Here is a 24,506-nt window from a genome sequence, read left to right as displayed (position 1 = left end):
GGAGGGGAGCGAGTAACAGGGGTGGGCCTCTGGGGGAAGAAGCAGAGCTGAGCCGGTGCATTGGAGGAAGAGGTGTAGAAGGGAGTGGAGCCTTCGGGGAGATGGGACAGCGGAAGCGACCTTGTGGAAAAAGGTGGGGCAGGGGGCAGGGCCTTGGGGAATAGGCAGGACAGGTCCAGTTTACTGTGTTTAGAAAAGTGGCAACCCAATGAGACAATGAGTTATACACAGAATGATTCCTCAGTTCATCACACTGACACAGCACAGTAAGGCCAGGAAAGGATTTAATGTCACTTTGACTGTCCAGTCAGGGATTCAGGGAAGAGGGCACAGCACCACATCACCAGCCAGCTCTGCACAGAGCTCGGTCTGGGAGCCAGAGCACCAGGAGAAATCTTTAGGCCCCTTTATGAGTAAAGAGGCGGAGCAGCCTGTCCCGGATCTGTTTGGTCCTCACCCCGTAGACGATGGGGTTTAGCATGGGGGGCATCAAGAAGGACACATTGGCAATGAGAACATGGACATACAGGGGCACATTTTGGGCAAATCTGTTCATGAGGGAGATGAAGACACCTGGGATGTAAAAGGCTAAAATGACAAAAAGGTGGGAGCCGCAGGTTTTAAAAGTCTTGAGCCGGGCGTCCTTTGTGGGGAGACTGAAGATGGCCCTGAGGATCTGGGTATAGGACAGAGCGATAAAAATCCCATCCAGACCCATCACACAGAATATTACGAACAGGGAGTAGTAAGTACTAACACGGGTGTCGGCACAGGCCAGATTCACCACGGCTATGTGCAGGCAGGACGGCTGGGGGATGATGTTGGTTGTGCAATACGGCCATTGGCTAGCCAGGATTGGAATGGGCAGTACGACTACGCCGCCGCGCAGCACCACGGCCAGAGAGATCTTGGCCACCACAGGATTTTTCAGGATGGTGGAATGTCTCAGAGGATCACAGATGGCCACATAGCGATCCAAAGCCATGGCCACGAAGATCCCAGACTCCATCGATGAGAAGCAGTACATGAAGTACATCTGGGTGAGGCAGGCACTGAAATTGATCTCAGTGGAATTGAACCAGAAGATGCTCAGCGTTTTCGGCAGGATGGACGTGCACAGGACCAGGTCAGTCACAGCCAGCATGCAGAGGAAATAGTACATGGGCCCATGGAGGCTCGGCTCTGTCATCACAATGAACAGGATGGTGAAATTCCCCAAGATGGCTATGGCGTACATGGTGCAGAAGGGGATGGAGATCCAGACATGGGCTGCCTCCAGGCCAGGAATGCCCAGCAGGATGAAGCTGGAGGGGTTGGTGAAGTCGGTTGTGTTGGAATCAGACATGGAGTAGGGGAGAAGGTGTCCAACTCTGAGGCAGAACGGTGTCTCTTACATGTACCGTACCCTCCCCTAACTTCCTGTATGTGCCCAGGATCTAGGGTGATGGTCGCAGTACAATTACCTGGATGGAGAGACAATGTTAATATGAGACACTGCATGATCACTCTTGAAATGACATTTTCATTATTCAGAGAAATGAATTATGAACAAATGAACTTACTAATGTCAATTCCATATCTTATGGTGCTCCCTGCCTCAATAATTCCCAGGTAACTGGGCACCAGCAGGAAACACAGATGTGGATACTGGTTATCCATCATTGTTCCTTAGGCCTTATCTACACTGCCAAGTTTTGTCACAAAAAAGCAACTTTTGATGAAGAAACATTGGAGGTGTACACACTGCAAAGCCACTTACAATGACAGAACTCACTTTCAGTTACATAATAAAACCACCTTAAGAAGAGTTTTAAGGCTTTTTATGCAAACGTTTTTTCAATAAAGTGCCAGTGTAGAAACTCACGTTTGTTTTTATTGCTGTAATTGTCCTCTGGAAGGTGTCCCTCATTGCCCATCCAGACTGCCCTAGTGAACAGTTTCAACTCCTCTGCCCTGCATCGAGGTAAACTCCTTCTGCCCCTCCCCCTTTAAAGGCTCTGGGATTTTGAAATTCCTCTTCCTGTTTGCTCGGTGTGGAGTGCTCACATCACACCTTCCCAGGTGGCCATGGCAGCTCTATGCTTGGGACACTGCGGAGCTGCTGGATCCTTTCAGTATTTGGGGAGAGGAGGCTGTGCCGTCCCAGCTGCGCTCCGGCCATAGGAATGTCAATAGCAAAGGGAGATTTTGTGCAGCGTGTGGGAAAAGAGCTGTGATCAGGACACACTGCAGTACACAGCAAAGGTGAAGTAGCTGCGGCACATGTACCAGAAGGCAAGGGAGGCAAACAGTATCTCCGGTGCTGTGCCAAAGACCTGCCATTTTTATAAGGAATTGGATGCTATCCTCAAGGGTGACCAACTTCTACCACCAAGAGCCCTGTGGGTATTTTGGCGGGGCTGGAACCAACAGAAACTGGACCTAACCCAAAGGAGGAAGTTATCGAGGAAGAGGTGGTGGCAGAAGAAATTCTGGTGCCCAGGCTGGGGTCACCGAGTGCTGTGTCCAGGGAGGAGCTGTTCCTCACTCTGGAGGTGTCCACGTAGTCTCTGCAGTCGCAATCCGGTGAGCCAGAAACAGGAGAGGGGGACCCCTGGTAAGTGGTTTCGCTTTGTGAAGTGTGGAGGGTGGGTTAAGGGCAGAGAAATGTACAAGGCTGGCTGTGTTTCTGTGTGCTGGGCATTTACCCATGCAGCTAGGCAGTGCAGGGGGCAGGCTGTTGTTACACGCTGAGATTTCACGGGAATCCTCCAGAGAGATCTCGAGGAAACGTTCCTGCTGGTACTCCACAATCCTGTGCCAGAGGGTCCTTGGCAGAGCTGCTTTCTTCCTTCTCTCCTTGAGGGACACTTTCCCGCCCCATTTCCACAATTTCTTGGGTAAGGACCAAACAGGCACACAGGCAAGCAGCATAGTGACCTGGACACAAGCCACAAGTGTGTAGCAGATACACCCTTGCTTACTCTCAGGAGAGAGATATCTTCCACAATGACCCCTGCATGTGGAAATGGTTGAGAAACTTTAGAGTGTTGTCCCCTGAGAAGTGCCCCGTGACCCCTTTCACATTGCTTTTCTCCCACGCACAATGTCCCTCAGCCCTGGGTACACTCACCATCCTTGTGGCATGTGTGCTTGTCAAGGGTCAGCCAGAAGGAGATTGGTGTGTTATCAGCAGTGTATTTTAATGTAGCATTTCAATACTGTGTCTGTACTTAACAATAATGTTTCTGTTTATTGTTACTTGTGCTTCACCAGATATGTCCTTGAAAGGAGACACCCCGTCTACCGCAGCCGAGTGTCTCCGTCGGATAAGAAAGTGCCGAAGACGGAACAAGGAAGATATGTTCTGGGAGGTGTGGCAGTTCTCTGATACAGACAAGAGGGAACACAGGCCGTAGAGGGAAAGCAAGAAGCAGGAAAGAAGAAAAATGAGGCATACACTCGGAACGCAACAGAGAGGCTGATCAAAGTTTTGGAGCAGCAAACCAACATGCTGCAGTCCTGCAAAAGCCTCCAAACTGAGCAGATGTGCGTTTCTGCCCGCCCCTTCAGCACATTCAGAGCTCTGTCCCATGCCCTCCCCAGACTCCACTCGCATACTGCATTCTCATTTCTGGGACTTCACGCTTTGCCCTACACTCCACCCCCACAGACAGGTTTTCAAATGACAGCTGGACTTACACACAGCTCTAAAAGTCAGCCCTTCCCTGTATCAGAGGGGTAGCCGTGTTAGTCTGAATCTGTAAAAAGCAACAGAGGGTCCTGTGGCACCTTTAAGACTAACAGAAGTATTGGGAGCATAAGCTTTCGTGGGTAAGAACCTCACTTCTTCAGATGCAAGTCTGAAGCCCTTCCCTGGTATCTCCCCTGCCCAAGAATGTGCATGTGTCTGTGTGTGTATGCGTGGCGGGGGGGGGGAGGGTTTGCTCTAAAAGCAAAGTTGTTTGAATAATACATGTTCTTTATTTGTTTCCATGCAAGTTATGATAGCAGATGGCAGCAGCAAACAAAGAAGCAGTTTTATCATTTCCTTACATTCAATCCTGGGTCTTAAAACACTACAGCGGGGCTGCCATAGCGGTGTAAGCACTACCGACATCAAAGGCAGGGAAGGAGCTGAGGCACATGTACCAGAAAGCCAGGGAGGCAAACAGTATCTCCAGTGCTGTGCCCCAGACCTGCCGTTTTCATAAGGAGTTGGATGCTATCCTCAACAGATACCTGTGTACGCCTGTGATTGTAGGTAATCCACCTCTCCGAGAGGTGGTAGCTAGTTTGATGAAGAATTATTCAGTAGATCTCATACTGTCTACAGCGGGGTCAGGTTGATAGAGCTACATCTCTCAGGGGTGTGATTTTTTTTGCTATTGCAAAAAAAAAAAAAAAAAAAAAAGCAAATGCAAATTTCATTTGCATTAGCAGAGGCATAACATGCCAGTCAAGGGAGGGGATAGTAGCACTTTTCTTTGTGCTGGTTAGGCCTCAGCTGGAGTGTTGTGTCCAGTTTGGGTCTCCACTATATAGGAAGGATGTAGAGAAACTGGAAAGGATCCAGAGGCGAGTGACAATGACGATCCACAGGATGGAATGCAAGCCATAAGTGCAAATGCTGAAGGAATTGGCTATGTTTAGTTTGGTAAAGGGAGGATTGAGAGGGGACATGACAGGGGTCTTGAGATACTTGAAAGGCTGCCAAAAAAAGATTGAGGAAGGTTGTTCTCTCTTGTTGCATAGGGCAGGGAAGAGGCAATGGGGTCCAATTACAGCACAGCAGATTTAGATTTAATCTCAGATAAACTTCTCAAATGTAAGAACAGGAGGACAATAGAACAGATGCCCAGGCAGGTTGTGGAAAGTCCTTCACTGGAGGTTTTCAACAGGAGACTGGATAGTCATCTATCTGGGGTGGTTTAGACACAACAAATCCTGCATCTTGGCAAGGGGTTAGACTAGCTGATCCTTGCAGCACCTTCTAACCCTGTCACTCTTCGATTCAATGATATAAAATCCTAGTGTAGACCAGGTCTTACTCAAACACAAGCTATAGAGCACAGTACCGGGGTAACTGGGTGAAATGTAATGGCCTGTGTTATACAGGAGGTCAGACTGGATGATCTGATGGTCCCTTCTGACTTTGAACCCTATGGATCTATCAATATAGAAAATAATCCAGGCATTTCTATTTATTCTGTCTCATAACACACGAACAAGGTAGCGTTCAATTACATTGAAACTCTAAACATATAAAATTGATTTAAAAAACTGTTTACATAATCATATTTGGCCTGTGGAACTCCTTGCCACAGATATTAGTGGAGCAAAGAGCTTAGCTGAATGGGATTCACAAGTGGATTGGCCATAGTTGGTGTTGCTAATGGCACCACCCATAGTAAAGTCTGTCTGACACCTTCAATTACAAGACTTCATTTTCAGTTGCCTATACGTTTGCCAAACATTAACCTGAAATTTCCCACGCTGGCTGTCTACTTCCAGCTGAATTGCATTTTGAAAGTTTCAGGCACAACAATTCAGTCAACTTCTTGAATCAAGCTAGGGGAGAAGTTGTCATACCCATGTTGAAAAATGGTTATATTTATGCTGGTGAGGAGCCCTAGCACCTCCATGCTTTTCAGCAGATAAAGTCTGGTAACACCCACCCCCCACCCCACCCCGTTAACAGCCAAAGCCCTAAATTGCAAGAGGCGGAGGTGGCAGTGTCTGTGCATTAACACACAGCTGGCTCCTGAGGTTTTACTCAGTTCTTACTCCAGACTGGATGTTTATCTAGAAGATCTGCCTGAGGGCTTGTCTACACAACAGGGGGGCTCCCATAGCGCTTCACTGGGGCCTGAGCAAACTACGGCCCACAGCCTCCGAATCTGGCCTTCTCCTGGACGTCTACTAACAACTTTCATCCTGAAGGATCCTCTGTGCCACTGAAATGCAGCCATGTTAAAGCTGGAGCCCATCACCATGGGGCACAGGAAAGAGCGACATTTTGGCCCATGATACTAGAGCAAATTCAGCACCTGTGGCCAGGGCCCTGGGGTGTTTAGTGTCTGTGCAGAGTGGAAATGAATACAGACCTATTCTCTGTCCCATCATATGCACATTGCACTAGGTTTGTCAAACAGAAAGAGATGGGTACCTGTGATTTCTGAGATGGAAGCGTCTTCGCTGGCAATCCCCCTCAGGTAGCCGTGTCCCACACCTCTGTCACCCCAGCATCTACAGCAACATCTCATGGCAAGAGCTGACACAGGGATGTGCACCGTTTATAATACAGCTCTGTGCAATCCCAATGGGGTTCGCTCAGCCCCTAGGGGAGACACAGCATCTGGATGCAAACAGGATGGAGACCAGACACTCTCTATCCAGTCTCTATCTTTCCATGTCTATGCTTCTGTGTTTTTTTTAATTCATCTTTAGCAGTAAACAATAATTAAGGGACCTTCCCAAAGGTAGATGAGAACTCTGGGGCTCTCTGCTGAGTCAGAGAGGAATTGGCTGCTCTGTGTATTTATGTATATTTAAAAATTATAGTTGATTACTAAGAAAGCTAGGGATAGTGCCTTTGTGTGAAAGGGTCTGATGCTGTCTAAGGGCCCAGGATGGATGGGTAGATAGTAGACAGACACATCTGAAGAAAGATGATTGAAGGGAGACACAATCACTTTCCCACGAGCACATGGGATTTTCCCTAAGGGATCAGAGATCAGTAATTCTCATCAGTCACTATTATCATACCACGTAGAACCTTTCATTGAAGGATCTTCAAAAGACCTAGCAAAGGAAAGTCATAACTTTTCCATTGATACCTTACATGACAAACTTTATATAAAACACATCAAATCCTATCACCATGGTAAATATGGGGACAGAACGGTGTTGCTTTGGGGAACATAATGTCAGACCTCGCCCCTTAGTTTATTGCAGGAGTGTTTGTTAATGACTAATGCAGTGGCAGTGTGCCAAAGGCCTTAATAAGATTTTGACCATACAACTCCCAAGTGTTGCAAACATTGTGGTGTTACCGACAGGTGTTCTTGCACAGTTCTCTGTACCTTTCAACACTTTGTAGATCAGTCTCAAAAGTCAGCAAGTGTGCCTTCTCTGGGTCCCTAGAAAAACTCTATTAATGTCTGTGCAGCATTGTTTACCATTGTGCTTTTTCAGCTGGCGATATCTCAATACAGATATTCATCTATGCCATGGGGTGGTGTGACTCAGTTTCCCCCTTCACACAGCAGACCAGGTTTATTTTGGTTTCCCAGCTGAGAGAAGCTTTGAACCTGTTTACAGATATTAGCTCAGAAGCACTATCCCCATAGGGCTTCTTGGCTAAAAGCTTTTCCCAAAAATCCTGTGTGTTACATATTTTCATAGGATTTACCATCAGTACCAAATTCTTTGTTATAAGGTTTACCATTAGCAACAAACTTTTCATCATCAGATTTAACACCATCACCAAATCTTTTATCACAGGTACACCTCTACCCTGATATAACACTGTCCTCGGGAGCCAAAAAATCTTACTGCGTTATAGGTGAAACCGCGTTATATCAAACTTGTTTTGATCCACCAGAGCACACAGGGGGGTGGGATAGCTCAGTGGTTTGAGCATTGGCCTGCTAAACCCAGAGTTGTGAGTTCAATCCTTGAGGGGGTCACTTAGGGATCTGGGGCAAAATCAGTACTTGGTCCTGATAGTGAAGGCAGGGGGCTGGACTTGATGACCTTTCAAGGTCCCTTCCAGTTCTAGGAGATAGGATATCTCCATTAATTTTATATATATATATTTTTATAGTCCCCCTCCCCTCCCAGAGTGCTGCTTTACTGCATTATATCCGAATTCATGTTATATCGGGTTGCGCTGTATCAGGGTAGAGGTGTAGTTGTTTCCATGTATTTTTATTATACCATGCCTTTTGCTTGAACAATTTGGTTTGTTCAACATCCATTGGGTCGTTCCATTCCTCCATGAACCTTGGCATGTATTTAGTTACTGTTTTTCCTTTCCCCTCAGTGTCCCCTTCAGTAGGGATCTCATTATAAGGCAGGGGTGGCCAACCTGTGGCCCCAGAGCCACATGCAGCTCTTCAGACATTAATCTGCGGTTCCTTGTATAGGCACCGACTCTGGGGCTGGAGCTACAGGCGCCAACTTTCCAATGTGCTGGGGGGTGCTCACTGTTCAACCCCTGCTCTGCCCCAGGCCCTGCCCCCACTACACCGCTTCCAGCCCCCTCCCTGAGCCTGCCATGCCCTTGCTCCCCCCCCCGAGCCTCCTGCATGCCACGAATCAGCTGATGGGGAGGGATGGGGAGGCACTGATCGGCAGGACTTTTGGTGGGTTGGAGGCACTGGGAGCAGGCTAGGAGCGCTGATGGGGGGCTGCTGACGTATTACTGTGGCTCTTTGGCAATGTACATTGGTAAATTATGGCTCCTTCTCAGGCTCAGGTTGGCCATCCCTGGTCTAAGGTTATCTTCGGTGTCTTGGTATGCCAGGGTCTAGTGAAGTGAGGATGTAAGGGGACTTTTCATGTTCGCTAGCCCTCTGTGGAGCTCTGTGGAGCTTAGAGGAATGGGGTAAAATGGAACATGCTTCCCACCAAGTGTAAACTCCTCTCATAGACTCATGGACTAGGCTTTCTTAGATGGACGAGGCTTTCTTCCGGCAACTAGCACAGGTTACTAGATCGCTGGCCCTGGTTCTTATGGGAGACTTTAAACACCCTGATATCTGCTGGGAGAGCAATACAGCGGTGCACAGACAATCCAAGAAGTTTTTGGAAAGTGTAGGGGACAATTTCCTGGTGCAAGTGCTGGAGGAACCAACTAGGGGCAGAGCTCTTCTAGACCTGCTGCTCACAAACCGGGAAGAATTAGTAGGGGAATCAAAAGTGGATGGGAACCTGGGAGGCAGTGACCCTGAGATGGTCGAGTTCAGGATCCTGACACAAGGAAGAAAGGAGAGCAGCAGAATACGGACCCTGGACTTCAGAAAAGCAGACTTTGACTCTCTCAGGGAACTGATGGGCAGGATCCCCTGGGAGAATAACATGAGGGGGAAAGGAGTCCAGGAGAGCTGGCTGTATTTTAGAGAATCCTTATTGAGGTTGCAGGAAAAAAAACATCCCCATGTGTAGAAAGAATAGTAAATATGGCAGGCAACCAGCTTGGCTAAACATTGAAATCCTTGCTGATCTTAAACGCAAAAAAGAAGCTTACAAGAAGTGGAAGATTGGACAAATGACCAGGGAGGAGTATAAAAATATTGCTCAGGAATGCAGGAGTGAAATCAGGAAGGCCAAATCACACTTGGAGTTGCAGCTAGCAAGATATATTAAGAGTAACAAGAAGGGTTTCTTCAGGTATTTTAGCAACAAGAAGAAAGTCAAGGAAAGTGTGGGCCCCTTACTGAATGAGGGAGGCAACCTAGTGACAGAGGATGTGGAAAAAGTTAATGTACTCAATGATTTTTTTGCCTCTGTCTTCACGAACAAGGTCAGCTCCCAGACTGTTGCACTGGGCAGCACAGTATGGGGAGAAGGTGACCAGCCCTCTGTGGAGAAAGAAGTGGTTCGGGACTATTTAGAAAAACTGGACGAGCACAAGTCCATGGGGCCGGATGCGCTGCATCCAAGGGTGCTAAAGGAGTTGGCGGATGTGATTGCAGAGCCATTGTCCATTATCTTTGAAAACTCATGGCGATCGGGGGAGGTCCCGGATGACTGGAAAAAGGCTAATGGAGTGCCCATCTTTAAAAAAGGGAAGAAGGAGGATCCGGGGAACTACAGGCCGGTCAGCCTCACCTCAGTCCCTGGAAAAATCATGGAGCAGGTCCTCAAGGAATCAATTCTGAAGCACTTAGAGGAGAGGAAAGTGATCGGGAACACTCAGCATGGATTCACCAAGGGCAAGTCATGCCTGACTAACCTAATTGCCTTCTATGAGGAGATAACTGGGTCTGTGGATGAGGGGAAAGCAGTGGATGTGTTATTCCTTGACTTTAGCAAAGTTTTGATAGGGTCTCCCACAGTATTCTTGCCAGCAAGTTAAAGACGTAGGGGCTGGATGAATGGACTATAAGGTGGATAGAAAGCTGGCTTGATCGTCGGGCTCAACGGGTAGTGATCGACGGCTGCATGTCTAGTTGGCAGCCGGTTTCGAGTGGAGTGCCCCAAGGGTCGGTCCTGGGGCCGGTTTTGTTCAATATCTTCATTAATGATCTGGAGGATGGCGTGGAATGCACTCTCAGCAAGTTTGCAGGTGACACTAAACTGGGAGGAGTGGTAGATACACTGGAGGGTAGGGATAGGATACAGAGGGACCTAGACAAATTAGAGGATTGGGCCAAAAGAAACCTGATGAGGTTCAACAAGGACAAGTGCAGCATCCTGCACTTAGGACGGAAGAATCCCATTCACTGTTACAGACTAGGGACCGAGTGGCTAGGCAGCAGTTCTGCAGAAAAGGACCTAGGGGTTACAGTGGATGAGAAGCTGGATATAAGTCAACAGTGTGCCCTTGTTGCCAAGAAGGCTAACGGCATTTTGGGCTGTATAAGTAGGGGCATTGCCAGCAGATCGAGGGACGTGATCGTTCCCCTCTATTCGACATTGGTGAGGCCTCACCTGGAGTACTGTGTCCAGTTTTGGGCCCCACACTACAAGAAGGATGTGGAAAAATTGGAAAGAATCCAGCGGAGGGCAACAAAAATGATTAGGTGGCTGGAGCACATGAGATATGAGGAGAGGCTGAGGGAACTGGGATTGTTTAGTCTGCAGAAGAGAAGAATGAGGGGTGATTTGATAGCTGCTTTCAACTACCTGAAAGGGGGTTCCAAAGAGGATGGATCTAGACTGTTCTAAGTGGTAGCAGATGACAGAACTCGGAGTAATGGTCTCAAGTTCCAGTGGGGGAGGTTTAGATTAGATATTAGGAAAAACTTTTTCACTAGGAGGGTGGTGAAGCACTGGAATGGGTTACCTAGGGAGGTGGTGGAATCTCCTTCCTTAGAGGTTTTTAAGGTCAGGCTTGACAAAGCCCTGGCTGGGATGATTTAGTTGGGATTAGGTCCTGCTTTGAGCAGGGGGTTGGACTAGATGACCTCCTGAGGTCCCTTCCAACCCTGATATTCTATGATTCTATGACTTTAAGGTCAGAAGGGACCATTATGATCTTCTAGTCTGACCTCCTGCACAACGCAGGCAACAGAATCTCACCCACCCATTCCTGTAACAAACCCCTGACCTATGTCTGAGCTATTGAAGTCCTCACCTTGTGGTTTAAAGACTACAAGGTGCAGAGAATCCTTCAGCAAGTGACGTGTGTCCCATGCTTCAGAGGAAGGCAAAAAAACAACAACAGGGCCTCTGCCAATCTGCCCTGGAGGAAAATTCCTTCCCGACCCCAAATATGGCGATCAGCTAAACCCTGAGCATGTGGGCAAGACTCACCAGCCAGACACCAAGGAAATAATTCTCTGTAGTAACTCAGATCCCACCCTACTCAGTGTCCCATCACAGGCCATTGGGCATATTTACCGCTAATAGTCAAAGCTCAATTAATTGCCAGAATTAGGCTATCCCATCATACCATCCCTTCCATTAATTTATCAATCTTAGTCTTGAAGTCAGATATGTCTTAATGTGCGGTATACATTTAAGTTAAGCCTCTTTTATGGTGTCTTTAAAATATCTCCATGCAGCTTGCAGGGATTTCACATCTGGCACTGTGATTCTTTATTTCTCTTTCACTAACCTCCTAGTTTTTGTGTAGTTCTCCTTTCTGAAATTAAATGCTACTCTGCTGGGCTGCTCTGGTCTTTTCCCCGCCACAGAGATTTTAAATTTAATTCACTTAAGGTCACTATTGCTTTAGGTCCCGCTGTATTCACTTCTTGGACCAGATCCTGAGCTCCACTTACAACTAAATCAAAAATTGCCTCTCCCTTTCTGGGTTCCAGTATAGCTGCTCCAAGAAGCAGTGATTTGAGGTTTCAAGAAACTTGATCTCTGTATCCTGTCCTGAGGTAACGTACCCAGTCAATATAGGGATAGTTCAAATCCCCTATTAATATTGGGTTTTTTTTGTTTATTTTTATAACCTCTGTAACCGCCCAGTCACTATCACCATCCCAGTCATGTGGTCGATAGTATATCCCTTCGGCCATATTCTTATGATTTGAGCATGGAATTTTTGACAGAGTGGAGTTTTCCTTCATTATATTATATGTGAAGCTATGTGAGACTTATTGTTTTCCGTGAATCCCGTGTATTGCACCAATACCTAGGTGGTGGGAATAAGGGTGTGTGACTTTTGCTGAGACCCTCAAGGTCAGGTGAGGAGGCTCCAGGTCCCTGCACGTAAGCGATGAGCTCTGTTATATGCCGTGTTCCTGTCAACTAATAAACCCTTCTGTTTTACAACGCTGGCTGAGAGTCACAGCTGACTGGGAAGTTGTGGTGCAGGGACATCTGTCTTCTCCAGGGGTCCCGTCCAGGTGGACCAGCCAAGGGGAAGCATACCGTGTGAACAGGGATGCTGAATGCTTCGACGTCAGACCAGGAATGCCATAGCCAAGGAGGTTTTTGCCCTGGATAGCCTGCCCTGAGAGGAGACATGCTACACCGGAGTCCTGGCTGGCTTCTGTGACGAACTGGGACTGTTCTTTCTGTGATCTGTGAGTGCTGACAGGGGAGTGTGGCTGGAATAGTCTGCATTGGGGGATGGGAGACTGACTGGAAATACCTGAGCCTGTAACATGAGAACCCAGGAGGGGGCTGGGGCGAGGTGACACCTTTGCCCGGGAAACTGAACAAAGGCTGTGGGAGGGGTCGCTGAAGGGGAGTCTGAGGAGCTGGCTAGTGACCATGGCTGGGAGACAGACGGGGCTCTGACCTCCCAGGGGGGCTAGGGTGCCCGGGGACCCCAAGATGGACCTAACTGAGGGGGTCCTGTTGTCTGTGCCTGCAAGACCTGTCTTGGACTGTATTCCGGTCGTCTAAATAAACCTTCTGCTTTACTGGCTGGCTGAGAGTCATGGTGAATCGCAGGGAGCCGGGGGTGCAGGGCCCTGAGTCCCCCCACACTCCGTGACAACTGGTGGTAGCGGTGGGATCTACTGCACCCCGTGGACGGCGCTTCCTGCAGTAAGTGACTGGGGAGAAGTAAAACGAAGGGGGATTGACGGGGACCAGGCGTGCTGAGGAGTCAGAGAGAGACGGTTATCACCCCTGGGAGTGTGTGACCAGCGAGAAGGACTTTTGCAGTACCAGGGTCCCCCGGGGGATCGCAGTGAGTGGTCCCAGGGGCGGAGGAGTCTGCAGCTCGACCCTGGCAGAGAGGTGGTGACCTCGAGAAGGGCTGGCACACTAGGGGTCTCCCTGGAGACTGTGGGGAGCGGTGAGCACACAGGCCTGTGAGTGGCCAGCAGGAAGATGTATGCCAAGCGGCTTAAGAGTGACCTGGTGGAGCTGTGCAAGCAGAGGGGGGTGCGCATTGGGAAGCTCACCAAAGAACAGCTCATTGCTCAGCTGGAGAAGGGAGATCGCGCGAATGAACTGATCCCTGTCTCTGAGGGAAGCAGCCTGGCAGATGCAGCGCAGGCCCCAGTGTCTGTCCCATCTGGGAGTGGTCAGCCGGTTGCTGAGGGCTTCCCGAGACCCCTCCTTCCTACGCCTAGGGGAAGGGTGGGGAGGAGCCCAGCAAATACCGAGGGCGCAGGGACCCCCCCGGCCAACAGGGGATTCTCCCGGCAACGCTCGCCGGCCAGCAGGGGATCCTCCCGGCCACGCGCAGCATCCGTGGAGCGAAATGGGCTGGAATGGGAGATAGAGCTAAAACTGAGAGAGCTGGAGGATCGTGAACACCAGAGACAGCATGAAGAGAGACAGAGGCATCATGAAGAGAGACAGAGACAGCATGAACGGGAGGAGAAAGAGAAACTGAGGCAGCATGAACGGGAGGAGAATGAGAGACAAAGGCAGCATGAACTGGAGCTGGCGAGGCTGAAGGGCCGCGAGCCCCCGGCTGCGGTGAGTGAGGGGGGACCCAGGACTGCACGGAACTTTGATAAGTGCATCCTGGCCCCACGCAAGGAGGGGGAGGACATGGATGACTTCCTGGATGCCTTTGAGACGGCCTGCGAGCTGCACCAGGTTGATCCTGCAGACAGACTCCGGGTTCTCACCCCCTTACTGGACCCCAAAGCCGTGGCCTTGTACCGCCAACTGGAAGAGGCGGAAAAAGGGGACTATGAACTATTCAAAAAGGCCCTGCTACGTGAGTTTGGGCTGACTTCTGAGATGTACCGGGAAAGGTTCCGGAGTCAGGATAAAACCCCGGAGATCTCATATCTGCAACTAGCCGTCCGCATGGAAGGATACGCCAGCAAGTGGGCTGCTGGGGCCCAGACAAAGGAGGACCTGGTTAAACTGCTGGTACTGGAGCAACTGTATGAGCGGTGCCCATCCGACCTGAGGCTGTGGTTGAGGGACAAAAAACCAGAGAACCCGCGACATGCAGGCCGGCTGGCCGATGAGTTTGTGAAGAGCCGGTCAGGGGCTGGCCGGGAGGAGTCCCAAAGGAACAGTCCCACCACAACGCAGAGCGAGAGTCACCATGGGCCATCCCAGCGGGAAAATATGGAGAAACCCCACCAAAGGGGAAGATCCAGCGTCAGGTCCATCCAACCCACTCGAGGGGACCCCTGGGACATGGTCTGCTATCACTGTGACCAAAGAGGTCACATACGGGCCCAGTGCCCCAGGCTCAGGGACAGACTGAGCAGACCAAACCCACAGAGGGTTAACTGGGTAGAGACCCAGCCGGGCGAAAGGCAGCACTCCCAGGGAAGGGGGGCTGGCAGAGTACCACCTGCTAAGGAGGGAGGAGAGCTCCAGGCCTGCTCCTCTGGGGGGCTGGATGCTCCAGACTCAGGGTTTTTGGTTTATACGGTGGGCGCGGGGCGGTCCCTCCGGAGAGAGTACCTTGTTCCCCTGGAGGTGGATGGGAGGAAGGTCAAAGGATACTGGGATATGGGCGCAGAGGTGACGCTGGCCCGGCCCGAGGTGGTGCCCCCAGATCAGGTGGTGCCCAACACCTACCTGACTCTGACGGGGGTGGGCGGGACACCAGTCAAAGTGCCCGTGGCAAGGGTACACCTGAAGTGGGGGGCCAAGGAGGGCCCCAAGGACGTGGGGGTACACCCGTATTTGCCCACCGAGGTGTTGATGGGGGGGGACCTGGAGGACTGGCCAAGCAACCCCCAGAATGCACTGGTTGTGACCCGTAGTCAGAGCCGGCGAGGAGCACTGTGCCCTGGCCTTGGGGAGGGTGCCTTGCCTGAGGGGCAGGACCCTAACCTGGTGGGGAGGGAACGCCCAGGGACACGGCTCAGGGAGGCTGCGGCTTCAGACCCAGCCGGCGAGAGAGAACAGGTGGCCATCCCTGTCCCAGCTGCTGAGTTCCAGGCCGAGGTGCAAAAAGATCCCTCCTTACGGAAGATAAGGGACCTGGCCGACCTCGGTGCGGTACAGACCCTGGGAAGAGGTGGCCGGAAAAGGTTCCTGTGGGAGAAGGGGTTCCTGTACTGAGAATGGGCTCCCCCAGGGAAGATGGGGTCAGGGGGGATCAGGAGGCAGCTGGTGGTACCCCAGAAGTATCGCCGCCAGCTGCTGTACCGGGCCCATGACACCCCCCTCTCAGGGCACCAGGAAACCTGGCGTACCCAGCAGAGGCTGCTACGGAGCTTTTACTGGCCTGGGGTCTTTGTTACTGTCCGGCAGTACTGCCGATCCTGTGACCCCTGTCAGAGGGGGAGGAAGGCCCGGAACAAGGGGAAAATGGCTTTAGGACCCTTGCCCAGCACAGAGAAGCCTTTCCAGAGGGTTGCCAAGGTTAAAAGGGGGGCTCTGAACCAAGAGAGCCCGAAGCACAGACCTCCAGACGGGAGCGCTGGGAGAAGACCCCAGCCCAGTTGGAACCCCAGGGGTATTGGGGTGGGAAAAGGGCACAGGCCGCATAACCCTTCCCACATGCGAACTGCGAATGCCCTCAAGCACCCCGACCTAAGGGGGGGCGTGAAACTGGAGGGGCCTGGTGTAATTCTCACCAAGGAAGGGGAGGGATGCTGGGGCATCTATGGGAACGGGGGTAGGTTCGAACTTCCCCGGGTCACTGGCTGAAGTGACCCCGCTCAGTTCGGTCTCGAAGGGGGGAGATGTGACGAACTGGGACTGTTCTTACTGTGATCTGTGAGTGCTGACAGGGGAGTGTGGCTGGAATAGTCTGCATTGGGGGATGGGAGACTGACTGGAAACACCTGAGCCTGAAACATGAGAACCCAGGAGGGGGCTGGGGCGAGGTGACACCTTTGCCTGGGAAACTGAACAAAGGCTGTGGGAGGGGTCGCTGAAGGGGAGTCTGAGGAGCTGGCTAGTGACCATGGCTGGGAGGCAGACGGGGCTCTGACCTCCGAGGGGGGCTAGGGTGCCCGGGGACCCCAAGATGGACCTAACTGAGGGGGTCCTGTTGTCTGTGCCTGCAAGACCTGTCTTGGACTGTATTCTGGTCGTCTAAATAAACCTTCTGCTTTACTGGCTAGCTGAGAGTCATGGTGAATCGCAGGGAGCCGGGGGTGCAGGGCCCTGAGTCCCCCCACACTCCGTGACAGCTTCATACAGAGCAGTTCCAGAGCATCGGACCTGTGACTCCGTCACAGATTTAGTATCCATAGAGATTCTATGGCACAGTTTGGTTCATTTCAGATTTTTACTTCTTTTGATTCTGCTCTTTCTTTCACATATAGTGCCACTCCCCCACCCGCACGATCTGTTCTGTTCTTCCGATAGATTTTGTACCCTGATATTACTGTGTCCCATTGATTATCCTCATTCCACCAAGTTTCTGGGATGCCTCTTACATCAATATCCTCATTTAATACAAGGCATTCTAGTTCACCCATCGTATTATTTAGACTTGTAGACCTGAGAGAAATGTGAGAGACCCACACAAAATGCTCTATCTGATTTGATCCCAGGTGAGTGCCCTGAATGCCAGGCAAATGGATATTCTGGGTGGGGCTCTCAGTATCTCTGGCTGGATTTCTTCCACTTTGTGCAAATAAATTTTATTTTTTATTCTGTATTTCATTTATGTTTCTTACATAAGCAACTCTGATCTCTGCTCCTGCTGCTTATAATCACTTCAAACCTATCTTCTGTAGTTCATCAATTTGTTTTATATTTTACGTAAAACGTGTTTTGTTCAAGTGCTTGGGAAATCTAAGCTCAGGTTACAAAGGTTATTGTGTGTCCGCTCCACATCGAGGGAGGGGTGGACTGGGTAATGATCTTACACTGGCCAGGCTTCAGATCAGGGCAGAAGTGTACAGTTCTTTGGAGCAAGACTGGGGAGCTGGGGGGAATTGGCTTGAGCGTCTCTACTGTTAGTTATGAGTGGCTGGGAGATTATTCATGTAACTCAGTTGGGTGTTCCTGCCTTTGGATGTCTGTGTAAGCGCAGAACCTGCCAGAGGTTTGTGGCTTGACTCAGCATCACATGAGAGAGGGATACCCCAGGTTGATGGGACAGAGGTCTCAGCTGTCCCACAGTCCTGGTTGCACCCCAGGGATCCCATCACAGGAGGTCTGTCCTTGGGCTAGTCCCAGAAAACACAGGGACACTCAAAAGAACCCCTCTCTGGGCAGGTTGTTCAAAGCCAAGTGGACTGGCTGGTGATGCTTGGAGGAAACAACCAAGTTCACAGACTCCACCTCTCACTGTTAAAAAACTCTTTCCTGCTTTCTTTGTACAAGGAGAAGGCTCCCTGTGGCAAAATAAATTTTGATCTGCTCCTCCAGTCGTCCAGTGGCTCTAGTGGCCAAGCTGCTTGCCCTGCTAGAGCCCAGGCGATGGGCCTTGCTTTGGAGGCTAGAAGCTGTCGAACCATCAGAAGGCGAGAATATTGTGTGATGGTGTTTAATTGAATATGACCATTTTTATCATTCTTGCTACCACGGTTATATAACACTGCTCTACAGCCAAAATGCTTCTCAAATAAATCTAGTCAAACTTTACTAATTCTGGGTCACTGAGAACGAAAATGATGCTTAAAATTGTTGATTGGCTCTAGTTTTCAAGATATGCTATTGGGTCAGTATATACGACCCTTGACTTGGGAATGGCGGAGGATAAGTGAGTTATAAAGGGAAGGGATCTCAATTTAAACTAGAAATGACTAAAATACATCTTTGACTGGATCTATGACTGGGTTTTGACAGTACTTGCTTTTTAGGCAAAACAGTGAATGATGCAATCTGAAGCTGGTACTGCGTCATACATGATATGAATTGCATCATGTTATTCCTAGAAGTCATGGATGATGCAATCATAACGAAGCTTACATGACTCTGCTGAACAAAGTGCCCTATATCAGCTCTAGAAATCATACAGTGTCGTGCTCTCTTATTTGTCAGTGTTTGATTTTGCAAAGGGACACATTTCTGTTTAGCCAAAGTGAGTAGAGATGCCTCGTACTTGTGTGAACAGTGCAGATAACTTCTGCTATGTTTGTGGTGAAGTGACTTTTGCATCACAAAAGCGCAGTATAACCACTATGGTTAAGAAAGCCTATCACCTTTATTTTGGCTGCAAAATTGGAGATCAGGACAAGAGGTGGGCCCCACACATATGCTGCAACACTTGTGCAACAAATCTTCGCCAGTGGTTGAACAGGAAAAGGAAATCTATGCCTTTTGCAGTGCCAATGATTTGGAGAGAGCCAACAGATCATACCAGCAATTGTTACTTCTGCATGGTGCCTCCAGTTGGGAAAGGTGTGTCAAAGAAGAAAAAGTGGACTGGGCATTATCCAGACATTCCATCAGCTATACGCCCAGTACCCCACGGAGAAGAACTGCCGGTTCCTGATGCACCAGAATCATTCTCACTTGAGTCAGACGAGGAAGAGGAAGAGGATGAAACTTCTGGTCCTGAACCATCAATGTCACAGGACCCACATTTTCTCCCATCCTCCTCCTCTGAACCACACCTCATAACACAAGGTGAACTGAATGACCTTGTCAGGGATTTGGAACTACCCAAGAGTAAGGCAGAGCTGTTGGGCTCCAGACTACAGCAGTGGAATCTCCTGGCAGGTGATGTTAGGGTTTCCATGTTCCGTGACCGTCAAAAGGATTGTGTCCCATTCTTCTTCATGGAAGGTGATCTTGTAGCCTGCAACAACATCGATGGTGTGATGGCAGCCCTCAACATCGTTCACGATCCAGATGAGTGGAGACTGTTCATTGATTCATCGAAGATGAGTCTTAAAGCTGTTTTACTGCATAATGGCAATGTTTTGCCATCAATTCCAGTTGGCCATGCAGTCCATATGAAGGACACCTATGACAACATGAAACAACTTTTGAGGTGCATAAACTATGACCAACATCAGTGGCAGCTTTGTGGCGATTTGAAGGTTGTTGCTTTCTTGCTTGGTCTGCAGACTGGATACACAAAGTACTGCTGTTTTCTCTGTGAATGGGATAGTCGTGCAAGAGATTCCCACTACATCAAGAAAGATTGGCCACTCCGACAGTCATTGGAGCCTGGGAGGAAAAGTGTTCAGCATCCACCACTTGTTGAATCAAGGAAGATTTTGTTACCACCCTTACACATCAAGCTGTGTCTGATGAAGAACTTTGTCAAGGCCATTGACAAAACACAAGCAGCTTTCAAGTACCTCCGTGGAAAATTTCCAAGGTTAAGTGAAGCTAAGATCAAGGAAGGTTTCTTTGTTGGTCCTCAGATTCGTGAACTTCTTCGAGATGATGCATTTGACCATGCACTGCGTGGCAAGGAAAAGACGGCATGGAAAGCCTTCCAGTTAGTGGCAATAAATTTTCTCGGAAACAACAAGGCAGACAACTACAGGTTGTTGGTGGAAAACCTCCTCAAGGCATACAAAAGCCTTGGTTACAACATGTCACTAAAGACACATTTATTGCACTCTCATCTAGATTTTTTTCCACCGAACTGCGGAGCAGTGAGCGACGAGCATGGCAAGCGATTTCACCAGGACATTGCAACAATGGAGAAACGCTATCAGGGCAAATGTAGCAAATCAATACTTGCAGACTATTGCTGGACAGTGACAAGAGATGCTCCATTTAATGAATACAAGAGACAAGCCAAGAAGCGCCGAGCAGACAATGAATAGGACTAAACTATGTACAGAATAGTTTTTTGCCTTTTGTTTCATAATACATTTTATTTATATAACCCTTTTGCTGATTTTTAAAGTGTTACATAAACAGGACAGGTGAAATATTATCATGTAAAGCAACCATAAACACATGAAAAGACCTAGGTTTACAATCTATGATTAAAACTCTACTATCTACACAATATACATAGACATAAAATGTAAAAAAATAAATATCTTAGAAACAGTAGCCAATCAGTTGTTTTAATTGTCATATTTGAATTCAGCACATCAAAATACATAATAAATAGCACATTTTATCTCTGAAGCAGACGACTTCTCAAAAATTGTAGACCAGTGTAATTGCAACAAATTTGTACAAATTATGTCCTGTCAGGTGTCAATGGGAATTTTATGATTTGCTAAGTGTGGTTATCCTGTGCATATGCATGTATCATCTTATTGTCCGATGTTATTAATATTGGCCATGTACTGGATTGGGCTTTGTTTGGGACAGTAAAATTCCAAGCACAGGGCAGAGGATATAAAAGGACCCCCGAGACATCTCTGTATTGTCTTCATTTCTCTGCACTGGGCTTCTAACAAGGAAGCTCTGAACAAGGACTAATGACCCCCAAACTGCTTTGGTTATTTCCAGAGACACTTTTGCAACTAGCAGTTTATTCCATCACTTCTGTGATGCTGATCTCTGAATACTGAAAAACCACTTGGATGTATCTGATTTATTAACAATTTATAACTCTTCTTGCTTTATTTTATTATTAAACCTTTAGTTTTAATTGCTAAAGGGATGGTAGAAGTGGGATTATTGGATAAGATCTGAGTTATATATTGACCTGAATAAGTGGCTGGTCTCTTCAGATTTGAAGGACTTGATATGTGGTGGAAATTGGTTTTCACTGACTGCTCATCATGGAGTCCGGTGTCCGGGTGGTGAGCCAAGGGCTGGGATGTGTCTACTTAACCAGTGTGGTGAGACAGAAGTTTACGTTTGTTACTGGCTTGGTATAATGTAATCATAGAAAAAACACCAGCCTGGGGTGAGTCTATCCCCCTTTTACAGATGAGGAAACTGAGGCAGCAGGAAGGAAAATGTCTTGAGCCAGGAAAATAGCCCAGAGTCCCTCGCTTCCAATCCCTTGTTTAGTGTCTCAGACCTGGCTTGTATGGTCCATGGAGCAGCACAGATTCATGGTGCTCTCTCTCCATTGGTTCTTTAGTGCTGGGGATCTCCACTGATTTCAGTGAGGCTGCAACCACTTACACCAGCTGAGGATTTGGCCCAAGACATTTTAACTAGAGATAAAGTGTCAGCAGAGACCAGTGAGCTGGGAGCGAAGAGTCTCAGCTCTTCCCCAGATTCGCTGGGTGACCTTGGGCACATCTCCCTGCACTAAATGGAGATGATTAGTTATTATTTCTAGTGTGCTGCTACCAAAAGGCCCTAATCAGGGCTGCAGAGTCACACACTGCACTGATGTGGTTCCTTACAGCACATTGTTGGCCTTTATGCTCTCTATGGAGTTCAAGGCAGCGTGTGGTCCCTGGTAAACAAACAAGACAAGGTAGAACACTGAACTGTGTGGAAACCTGTTTTTGCATCTGTACTTTTTAGCTGTTCTTTAATAAATTCCTCCCGTTTAAGAATTATGGCAACTCCACTGATCACGAAACACAAAAAGCCTCACTGTATGTAACACAATGTAGGGAAACAATGCCAGTTCATGGCCAGAGCAGTAGTGCTGGGAGGGTGGTGGGGGAGTCAGGACTCCTGGTTTCTATTCTCAGCTCTGCCACCGACTCATTGTGTGGCCTTGAGTAAATCACTTTACCTCTGTGTGGCTCAGCCCATCCCTATTGCAGGGACCCAGCCAGCTACAGGCCCCCAGCCAGGACGAACAAATCATGGAATCATAGAATATCAGGGTTGGAAGGGACTCAGAAGGTCATCAACTCCTATCCCCTGCTCAAAGCAGGACCAGTTCCCAACTAAATCATCCCACCTAGGTTTTTGTCAAGCTGGACCTTAAATACTTCTAAGGATGGAGATTCCACCCCACCCCCCAGGTAACCCATTCCAGTGCTTCACCACCCTCCTAGTGAAATAGTGTTTCCTAATATCCATCCTAGGCCTCTCCCACTGTCACTTGAGACAATCGCTGAAAGCTATGGAAATAAGACACCCAATGGTCTCTTCCCTCAGGATTTTGCATCTGAGATTTAGGGCCCACAAGCTGCATGATGCACAATCTCAGCTGACTGCATCACAGCCCTGCTCCCAACCCTCAGCTGATTTTGTACAGTTTCCTGGCTTCCCTCTCTGCTCTGGACTGGCCTGCTGGCCCCAGTGCTGCTTCCTCACTGCAGCTTCCTTGCCAGGCTACAGCAGATCCCATCCCAGTCCCGGAGCAGAGGGAGCCCAGGCTAGGGAGCAGGAAGGTGGAGATGATCCCGCAAGTGGATGGGGTTGGAGAGGAGGGGAGCAAGTAACAGGGGTGGAATTTTGGGGAAGATGTTGAGAATGGAGTGGGGCCTTGGGGGAATACGCAGGTCAGGGCTTGGGGCCTCAGAGGTCCAGTTAACAGCAATTAGAAAGGTGGCATCCCTATGGGAGAATGAGTTGTACACAAAAAGTTTCCTTAGTTTGTCACACAGACACAGCACAGGAAGGCCAGGAAAGGATTTAATGTCACTTTAACTGTCCAGTAAGTGATTGCGGGAAGGGGGCCCAGCATCATTTCACCAGCCAGCTCTGCACGGAGCTCGGTCTGAGAACCAGAGCACCAGGAGAAAACTTTAGGCCCCTTTATGAGTAAAGAGCCTGAGCAGCCTGTCCCGGATCTGGTTGGTCCTCACGCCGTAGATGATGGGGTTTAGTGTGGGGGGCATCAAGAACGACACATTGGCAATGAGAACGTGGAAATGCAGGGGCACATTCTGGCCAAACCGGTACATGAGGGACATGATGAGACTTGGGATGTAAAAGGCTAAAATGACAAAAAGGTGGGAACCGCAGGTCCCCAGAGTCTTGAGCCGGGCGTCTTTTGTGGGGAGGATGAAGATAGCCCTGAGGATCTGGCTATAGGACACCCCGATAAAAATCCCATCCAGACCCATCACACAGAATAGCACAAAGAGGCCATAGTAACTACTAACATGGGTGTCAGTGCAGGCCAGGTTCACCATAACTATGTGTGCGCAGTACGGCTGGGGGATGACGTTGGTTCTGCAATATAGCCACTGCCTCGCTAGTAAGGGAAAGGGCAGTATAATTATGCTGCCACGCAGCACCACGGCCAGGCCGATCTTGACCACCAGGGGGTTTGTCAGGATGGTGGAATGTCTCAGGGGATGGCAGATGGCCACGTAGCGATCCAAAGCCATGGCTACGAGGATTCCAGACTCCATCATAGAGAAGATGAGAATGAAGTACATCTGGGTGAGGCAAGCACTGAAATCTATCTCCCTGGAATTGAACCAGAAGACTGCCAGCATTTTGGGCAGGGTGGATGTATACACGACCAGGTCATTGACAGCCAGCATGCAGAGGAAATAGTACATGGGCTCATGGAGGCTTGATTCTATCTTCACAGTGAACAGGATGGAAAAGTTCCCCAAGATGGCTATGACATACATGGTGCAGAAGGGGATGGAGATCCAGACGTGGGCCGCCTCCAGGCCAGGAATGCCCAGCAGGATGAAGGTGGAGGGGTTGGTGAAGTCGGTTGTGTTGGAATCTGACATGGAGTAGGGGAGAAGGTGTCCAACTCTGAGGCAGAACGGTGTCTCTTGCATGAACCGTACGTTACCCTGACTTTCTGTATGTGCCCAGGGTCTAGGGTGATAGTCGCAGTACAAACACCTGGATGGAGAGACAATGTGAATATGTGACACTACATGCACTACTAGAGGCTGTTCTCATGGGGGGAGCAGATGGGTCGCTCTTCACACACTGAAAATGACATTTTCATTATTCAGAGAAATGAATTATGAAGAACTGACCGTACTAATGCCAATTTCATATTTTATGGGGCTCTCTGCTCAATAATTCCTAAACAGCATGGTGTGGAAAATATTACTAGGCACCAGTAGGAACCACAATTGTGGATACTGGTTATACCTCATTGTTCCTTAGGGTTTTCCTACACCACCATGTTTTTTTCAACACATAAGCAGCTTTTGCCAAAGAAACAGTGGCGGTGTACACACTGCAAAGCAACGTTCAATGACAGAATTCCTCAGTTTCAGTGACATAATATAACCACGTTG

The 24,506-nt window shown here is 49.0% G+C and overlaps 1 protein-coding gene and 1 pseudogene across 1 annotated transcript; both read right to left on the bottom strand.

Moving 5' to 3' along the window:
• Positions 1 to 397: 397 nt before the first annotated feature.
• On the bottom strand, positions 398 to 1,396 carry LOC135895381 (olfactory receptor 52R1-like; annotated as a pseudogene).
• Positions 1,397 to 23,033: 21,637 nt separating this feature from the next.
• Positions 23,034 to 24,032, bottom strand: LOC135895603 (olfactory receptor 52R1-like). The gene has a single exon (XM_065423743.1). The coding sequence runs from the start codon at positions 24,030 to 24,032 to the stop codon at positions 23,034 to 23,036; it is 999 nt and encodes a 332-aa protein (XP_065279815.1).
• Between the last annotated feature and the right edge of the window lie 474 nt (positions 24,033 to 24,506).

This window comes from Emys orbicularis, chromosome 1 (genome assembly GCF_028017835.1).
Source record: "Emys orbicularis isolate rEmyOrb1 chromosome 1, rEmyOrb1.hap1, whole genome shotgun sequence".
Classification (NCBI taxonomy): Eukaryota; Metazoa; Chordata; order Testudines; family Emydidae; genus Emys; species Emys orbicularis.
The sequence above is the reverse complement of the archived record's forward strand: the minus strand, read 5'-3'. Positions and strand labels throughout refer to the sequence as shown.